General features: G+C 53.0%; 1 protein-coding gene across 5 annotated transcripts in view; it reads right to left on the bottom strand.

Annotated features, from left to right (window-relative positions):
• Positions 1-5,081: 5,081 nt before the first annotated feature.
• Positions 5,082-8,476, bottom strand: part of DNAI2 (dynein axonemal intermediate chain 2) — a 43,542-nt gene continuing 40,147 nt past the window's right edge. For 3 of the 5 annotated variants that reach the window (XR_012426092.1, XR_012426093.1, XR_012426094.1), the window contains exons 12-14: positions 8,062-8,289; positions 5,688-5,838; positions 5,082-5,372 (exon numbers count right to left, since the gene is read on the bottom strand). Coding sequence is in view for 1 of the 5 variants with exons in the window: in XM_074020309.1 (XP_073876410.1) it covers positions 5,743-5,838; positions 8,062-8,289 (324 nt within the window). In the remaining 4 variants the exon portion in view is untranslated. Of the gene's footprint in view, positions 5,839-8,061; positions 8,290-8,476 lie in introns of all 5 variants that reach the window. The other 2 variants (XR_012426095.1, XM_074020309.1) reach the window with 2 other exon arrangements.

Here is an 8,476-nt window from a genome sequence, read left to right as displayed (position 1 = left end):
CCAGGCATGATGGTGTACACCTCTAGTACCAGCTACTCAGGAGGCTGAGGTGGGAGGATCACTTGAGCTTAGGAGGTTGAGGCTGCAAATCAATTATGATTGTGCTGCTGCACTCCAGCCTGGGCAACAGAGTGAGACTGTGGAAAAAAAAAAAAAAGAAAAAAGATAGAAAGGAAGGAAGGAAGAAAAGGAAGGAAGGAAGGGAAAGAAAGAAGGAAAGAAAGAGAGAGAGAGAAAGGAAGGAAGGAAGGAAGGAAGGAAGGAAGGAAGGAAGGAAGGAAGGAAGGAAGGAAGGAAGGAAGGGAGGAAGGAAGGAAGGAAGACTTACAGCCTCAGCTTCACCTCAGCCCAGGAAACTAAGGTTTAGCATGCACCTGCAATCTGCCGGTCTCACTCCAATGGGCAAAACCTCTCTTGCTTAATAAGAAGGCTGTTGCTGCCAAAGCAAGTGTAGATGGCATTGGTGACCATCTCCAAGTAGCAACAATATTTTCTTTTCTTTTTTTTTTCTTTTTTGAGACGGAGTCTTGCTCTGTCACCCAGGCTGGAGTGCAATGGTGCAATCTCAGCTTACTGCAACCTCCGCCTCCCGGGTTCAAGCGATTCTCCTGCCTCAGCCTCCTGAGTATCTGGGATTAAAGGCATGTGCCATCACGGCCAGCTAATTTTTGTATTTTCAGTATAGACAGGGTTTCACCATATTGGCCAGGTTGGTCTCAAACTCCTGACCTCAGGTGATCCACCCACCTCAGCTTCCCAAAGTGTTAGGATTATAGTTGTGAGCCACTGCGCCCGGCCTGATATTTTCAATCAGAGATATATGACATTCTCCATCTCCCCCCGAACCCACCTGCCGTTGGAAGCCACTGGTTTTGATAAGCCCTGAGCACTTTCTAAAGCCCGTTGGCCCTCTAGAGCTCTGGGGCAGCCTGGGCAAAGTCCCACCTCCTCCTGTTCTGGGCATGGCGACTCACAGGCTTGGCTCCTGGAGCTACGACGCGGGAGGTGAAATGGAAGAGAGTTATTGGGAAAACGAAGCATGGATTGAGGACTTTTCTCTGAAGCCCCAGCATCTTCTTCCAAAGTTGGGGTGCAGATGCTCAAAGGACCCCAATAAACAAATTCACAAGTCATTCTAGTAGCTCCTCGTACTAACCTAGAACTTGCCACCGGCCATGAGGGCTGTCCCAGGTGGTCGTCAGATGCTTCTAAGTGAGGGAGGTGATCGACGTTTATTGAGCACTTCGTTTGAATCCAGTGGCTCATGTGTTATTTCATTTACTCGCCCAAATATTCCTGAAGGTAGATAGCAGAGGTGTAGAGAGGTAAGTAATTCCGTGGCCATCACCCCACTCCAAGCTGCCATCTCTTTTGCCTGACACCACAGTGTGCTCCCAACCAGCCCCCAGGTTCCTCCCTCCAGGCCTTCCTCCACCAGCAAATGCTTCATCAAACCACACCCGTGCTTCTCAGTGATCTTTGGAGCAAGGTTAAAATCCTTGACATCAAGCCCTGCCCCAGCGGACTCTTGCTGTCCCTGGCTGGTTCCAGGCTCTAGCCCTTACTCACTCCAGCCACACTGATGTCTCCCTGTTGGTCAAACAGAGCAGCACCGGCTTCTTTCCTCCTTCCGGAATTGTGTATGCAGCTGCCCTGCCTGGGGTGCCCCTCCACACAGATGTGCACGTCATCACACATGCACACAGATGTGCTTGCATGTGTACACACATCTCTGCCTCATGCTTGTTCTTAAGGTCTCAGCTGCATTGTCGCTTTCTCAGGGAGGCCTCCTGGCCAGCTCCTTCTTCTCTAGAGTCTAGGTTAGTTCTTCCTGTTATCCCTCTCACTGCACCCTGTACTCATTCTTAACATGTACTTTGCACAACTGTCGTTCTGTAGGTATCTGCCTATCTATCAGCTTTCACTGCCTCCCACTGGTATACAGGCTCTGGGAGGCGGGGCCTGAGTCTGGTTTATTCTCCACTCGTGGCCGGTGCCTGGCACAGGGCTGAGTGTAGGCAACGTTACCCGGACGGCAAGCTCCTGAGCTGGGTTCGGACTTCCAGCCTGGAAACGCCATGAAAACACTGCCTCTATCTACACTTCCCATCAGTGCTGCAGGCTCCCCCAGGACCTCAGCACACAGAGAGGCTGCCCGGGGGTCTCTGGATGCTGACCCTGGTAGGCCATCTGTAGTCGCTAGCTACTCGGGAGGCTGAGGCAGGAGAATGGCGGGAACCCGGGAGGCGGAGCTTGCAGTGAGCTGAGATCCGGCCACAGCACTCCAGCCTGGGCGACAGAGCGAGACTCCGTCTCAAAAAAAAAAAACAATTTTAATAGGTGGAGTACGGCGGCTCACGCCTGTAATCCCAGCACTTTGGGAGGCCGAGGCGGGTGGATCACTTGAGGTTAGAAGTTTGAGACCAGCCTGGCCAACATGGTGAAACCCCGTCTCTACTAATAATACAAAATTAGCCAGGCGTGGTGGCGGGCACCTGCAGTCCCAGCTACTTGAGAGGCTGAGGCAGGAGAATTGCTTGAACCTGGGAGGAGGAGGTTGCAGTGAGCTGAGATCGCGCCATTGCACTCCAGCCTGAGCAACAAGAGGGAAACTGTCGCAAAATATATATATATGTATAAAATAATTTTTATATAATAATATATATGTATAATATGTATAATAATAATATACATATATATCATAAAGATGAGGTCTCCTTAGTTTGCCCAGGCTGGTCTTGAACTCCTGGGCTAAAGTGATCCTCCTTCCTTGGACTCCCAAAGTACTGAGATTACATGTGTGAGCCACTGCGTCAGGCCAGCAGTCACCTTTGCCTCCTACAGATTCCCGGTGAGGCCAGCATGGGAGGTCAGTGAAGGTGATCGTGCGGGTTGGCAGCGTTGACACCGCACCCACTGAGCTCGTGCTGCCCTTTGCCGGGTGCCATCTGCGGGGCTCTCCTCTCCACTTCCACAGCCGCTCCTCAAATGCCTCTTCAAATGCTGTGCTTGCCCGGTGGCATTCTCTGCACCCACGAGGGACCTGCCGACTCCAGTAGGCGGCCTCCTTTTGCAGGCATGAGCCAAAGGCCAAAATTCCAGTTCAGCGAAAGAAGGTCCTCCTGCGTTCGAGCTCACGGTGCCAGTCTCTTACCAGGGCCTTCAGTGTGCTCAGGTTAGCGTGTGCAGAGCCCGTACTTTCTCTTGGGACACTCCACTTGGGTAGATTTTTCTCTAAATTGGTCCTCTCCACCGTGACTGCGCTGTCCAAAATGCAGGATGCTGAGCAGGGTCCCTGTCTCTACCCACTCAATGCCAGGAGCACTCCCCTCACCGGTTGTCCCCAGACACTGACAGATGTCCTGCTGGGGGCAAAATCTTCCCCAGTAGAGAATCGCTGCTCTAAGTAGGGCACTCCCGAGGACAGCACTGGGTCTCTGTGTGTACCCGCACAATGAGGGGCCTGCTGGCCTCTCACGGCCCCCTCTGTCTGATGCTGGAATGACAGGGAGCGGAAATGGCCCAGCCCACTACTCTTACCAGGGTCCCGGGAGTGCAGTGTGCATGGTGTAAGCTGTAGGGCTGGGACTCTGGGCTGAAGTCTCAGCTCTGCCACCCACTCCCATTAGACTCAGCAAGTTACCCCCTCTCTCTGTCTTACCTGCCACATCCATAATGTGCGGATTGAAGATAGTGAGATCACTCCTGGGGTGCTTGTGAAGAACAAGCACTCAGTATAACCTGAGATTGTTTTTATCAAGGTTAACCACAGTCGACAACTCAATTTTTCTCGTTGGGTATGAGAGGCAGCTGGCCCTGGGTCCCCCGTCAAGGAGATTATTTTATTTTATTTATTTATTTTTGAGATGGAGTTTCGTTCTTATCGCCCAGGCTGGAGTGCAATGGCATGACCTCAGCTCACTGCAGCCTCTGCCTCCCAGGTTCAAGCGATCCTCTGCCTCAGCCTCCCGAGTAGCTGGGACTACAGGCATGCGCCATTAAGCCCAGCTAATTTTTTTGTATTTTTAGTAGAGATGGGGTTTCATCATTTTGGCCAGGCTAGTCTTGAACTTCTGACCTCAGGATCCACTCGTCTCAGCCTCCCAAAGTCCTGGGATTACAGGCGTGAGCCACCACGCCCGGCCATTTTATTTTATTTTCAAGACAGGGCCTTGCTCTGTTGCCCAGGCTGGAGAGCAGTGGTGCAATCGTGGCTCACTGTAGTCTCGAGCTCCTGGGCTCAAGTGATATTCCCACCTCAGCCTCCTGAGTAGCTGAAATTACAGGGGTGCACCACCACACCAGGCTAATGTTTGTATTTTTTATAGAGAGGAGGTTTCCCCATGTTGCCCACGCTGGTTTCGAACTCCTGGGCTTAAGTGATCCTCCCACTCTGGCCTCCCAAAGTACTGGGATTACATGTGTGAGCCACTGCACCCAGCCAAGGAGATTCTTAACGTGGGCATTTTTCTTTCTTTTTCTAAATTAGAGATGGGGGTCTCACTATGCTGTCCAAGCTGGTCTCAAGTGATCCTCCTTGACTCCTGGGCTCAAGTGATCCTCCTGTCTTGGCCTCCCAAAGTGCTCAGGTTACAGGCGTGAGCCACGACACCCAACCAACACAGGCATTTTTCAAGGGCACTTTGGGTCCCTGCCAAGGTCACCTGCCATCCACAGGATGATGATGGTCAGGGCATTGTTCCTCATGCAAGGCTGGCACTGAGGTGCCCTCTTGACCTCCTGATGTCTCTGGTAATGGTCACTGACTGCTCTGTTGAGCTGTGGTTTCAGGGCACCCCCAGGGCAGCCCACTTCCCACCCTGGAGTCCCCGAGAGGCCTGCGCAGCCTCTGGCCCACAGTTGATGACTGTGGGCAGGGTCAGGAATGAGCTGCCTGGGCTCCCGTTCCCGCTGTGCCCAGTCACAAGTTCTGAGACTTGGGCATGTCCCTGTACCTCTCCTGGAACCTCCTGTGTAGTGTAAAAATGATAGGAGCACACAGTTCCAGGGATGTCGTGAATGAATTACACGAGTTAATGTCAAAGGCTCTGGGTGCGGGATGCATCACACATACTAACTCATGGCATTGTTATGATTCATTTAATTTTACAAGAATTCGGATAACAGAAAGCATTCAGTTGCAGCAGAACAGCCAAGCTCGTCCCGCCCGTCCCCTCCCACACACTTGGAGGCTCCTGTCGTGGCAATGTGTCCAGATGGTCAGGGAACTGCCTGGAAAGGCATTTTCAAAGTGGACAGACTTCCCTGATTTGTAGGTGGACGAGGAGGGTCGATCATGGAGGAGAAACCCTTCCCCGCTCCCGAAGGTCTTCCTGAGGCCCTGCCATGGCCATGCAAGTCTGGTTGAGGGTCTGTAAGATTACAAACAAAAATGATTGCTGGGGAGCCTGTGAGAAGCTGAATCCCAGGCAACATCCAGGGCCAGGACTAAGGTGGCCTCGGCCTTGGGGTGGGCTCAGGACGGCTGAGACAAGGGGGCAGCCAGCTCCGGGACAAGCCCTGCCCCTTCCCTCCCTCCAAGGGGTGGCTCAGGACTCAGTGCCCAGTGAGTCAGTGGGGGCTAGTGATTTGTAGGGGTGGGAGTCAGGGCCCGATGCTCCCCACCCACCACCCAGTACTGCTTTAAGGGGGAGCCCAGCCCCCCACTTGTGAGAGCAGGGCAATACCAAGAGGTGGGAAAGGAAGGCACACAGGGACAGCGCCGCAGTCGAAGGCTGACTTCTAGGCTAAATCTTCTTCCACTTCTTCACTCTTTCCTTCCCCCGCTGCTTCCTCTCCCTCCTCCACTGCCTGGTCTTCCTCTGGACTTGGTTGCTGCTGCAGGGGAAAGACAGCACAGAAGTGTTGGTGTTGGTGGGGGGCAGGCCTTCCCCACTCCCCTGGGATGTGAACCCCACGAGGCCCAAAGCAGCCAAATGGCTGAAGCCTGGGTCGTTGAGCACTCTGGAACCTGTGGTGCCAGCTCTGTGGCTGGCGAGGGTCCAGCCAGTACAGAAGATGGGCAGAACTGGGGGAATCTGGCAGACTTGTGTACATGCCTGGCTTCTGCCATGTGCAGACTGGGAGGTCTCGGGCTAGCTCCTCCGAGTCTCCTTGGCTCCCTCACCCATAGAGAGGACGCGACACCTTGCAGGACTGTGGCCAGGATTAGAAATAGTGGGCATAAGGACCCAGCCTATGTAAAATGGCTTCAGGCCGGGCACGGTGGCTCAAGCCTGTAATCCCAGCACTTTGGGGGCCGAGACAGGCGGATCACGAGGTCAGGAGATCGAGACTATCCTGGCTAACACGGTGAAACCCCGTCTCTACTAAAAAATACAAAAAAATTAGCCAGGCGCGGTGGTGGGCGCCTGTAGTCCCAGCTACTCGGGAGGCTGAGGCAGGAGAATGGCGTAAACCCGGGAGGCAGAGCTTGCAGTGAGCTAAGATCCGGCCACTGCACTCCAGTCTGGGCGACAGAGCAAGACTCTGTCTCAAAAAAACCAAAAAAAACAAAAACAACAACAAAAAAACGGCTTCAGTACCACACGGTACTTTATGACCACCAGTGTTTTGGGCCAACTGCAGACTAAGAGAGAGACAGGAAGTGTGTGGCAGGCAGGAAGAGGAAGGGGCCAAGTTCTGTGAACCTGAACCCCTTCCAAGGCTCAACTTCTTCATGTAGAATGTTCAAGCCATGGTGAGAAGCACCTTTTGGGACTTATGTCACAAAGCATGGTGCCTGCCAGCCACCATTGCATTGTAAAAGGTGGCCAGTGTCATCTTTGCTTTCCACAGGGCTGGATAGGCCAGGAGTGGTGAGTGGGAGGAGCCCTGGACAAGGCATCAGAATCCAGGATTCTAGTTTTGCCTCCACCAGAAGTGGAGGGAGCTCTCTGCCCCACCTGTATTACCCAGTGTGAGAAGAAAACATCTCATAACCAAGTACCCTCAAATGCAAAATGCACCTGTGGAAATCACAACTTTAGACCAAGGGGGAGGGAGGCAGAAGAGGAAAGAAGTCACAAGGTGGAACCAATTATCTTCTCTGTGTGCTCATGTGCCATCCTTCGCTCTGTCCACTCTATCAGGGGCCAAGAACTTGCCATACAGCTCTTCTTGCAAGCAGGCGTCATGGGTGGGTGCTCTGTGCAAATACACTGGACCCTATCTCAGTAGGGCCCACACTTGGTTTAATGCTCTAGTGTCACCATTTTAAAATTCTTAGTACTTTTTAAATGAGGGCCCTCACATTTTCATTTTGCAGTGCCCCCAATCCCCAAGTCTGCAGCCAGTCTTGCCTATAAGGGTAAATCCTGGCATATACCCACTGTTTCTTTTCCTTTCCATGCTGCTCTTTGGTTCTTTCATACCTTGGCATCTTATCTGTGGTGCCTAAAGGAGGTGACCCAGACAGACAATGTCTTTTCTTCCTCTCTCTGCTGGTACAAAAGAGGGCCTGGAAGGTGACTAGACACCATCTTTATAGCAACATCTCCTCATTTTGCAGATGGAAATGAAGGAAGCAAGAAGTGAAGTGACCAGCTCACGTGATACAGCTAGAAAGTGCTTTAGAGCTGGGGCCATGGGCAGATGAGCTGACCACAGGTCACACTCCTGACACCAAATCTGGGTAAGCCAGCATGATGTGCACACCGCTAATGTCACAGCCCTTCCCTCCAGGGGTCTCAAGGTCCATTCCTCTCTGACAGCTCACTTACCTCTAGGACCCTTGTTCAGTCACTCAACACACATGTTCCCTCGTTCAGTCACTCAACACGCATGTTCAAGATGTGCCCTCTCTGGGAGGAAGGGAGGGAGGATACCAGGAGGCATGGAGTATGGTTCCTGCCTGTTGGGAGCCTGAAGTCTGTTTGGAGACTTAAGATTCTTTGGAAGGAAAGGAATGATTCTTCCCATTCGCCAGGTGAATAAATTAAGGTCCAGCAGGTAAGGCTACTTGCTCGAGGTCACCCAGGAAGTCAGCAAGCAGAAGCAGAACCCAAGTGCCATGTCTCCCACCCAGTCCCCAACCCACCCAACCCCTGTCCAGGCCCCTACAGGCATTGGCGTCAGCTTTATGGCGTCTGCCTCCTTCTTCTTCAGCTCTGCGAAGATGATGTCGAAGAACTCCTCTTCAGCCCTGCTGACCAGCACCTCCAGGTCTATGTCCAGATCCTCGTCCGTCTGCTCCTCGTCCCTGCCCTCCGCCTTGCCCTTCTCCTTCAGCCGCATCTCCCGGTGCCTGGCCTCCAGGATCTTCTCTCGCCGGGTCTCACGCTCAAACATCTGCATACATAGGGACAGAGAGAGCCGGGTCGGGAGAGGGCGGGACGGCAAGCGACTCCAGTGCAGGGGCCAGGTGGGGCTTCTGCTGAGCCTCCTCGCTCTCCATACAGTCCCTGTACTGTAGAGGTCTGTACCCAGGGCTGGTGTCAAGGAAGGAGGGCTGAATATTGGGGTTGGAAGGCTGCAG

Source organism: Macaca fascicularis, chromosome 16 (genome assembly GCF_037993035.2).
Source record: "Macaca fascicularis isolate 582-1 chromosome 16, T2T-MFA8v1.1".
NCBI classification, from domain to species: domain Eukaryota; kingdom Metazoa; phylum Chordata; class Mammalia; order Primates; family Cercopithecidae; genus Macaca; species Macaca fascicularis.
This window is presented reverse-complemented; position numbering and strand designations above follow the sequence as displayed.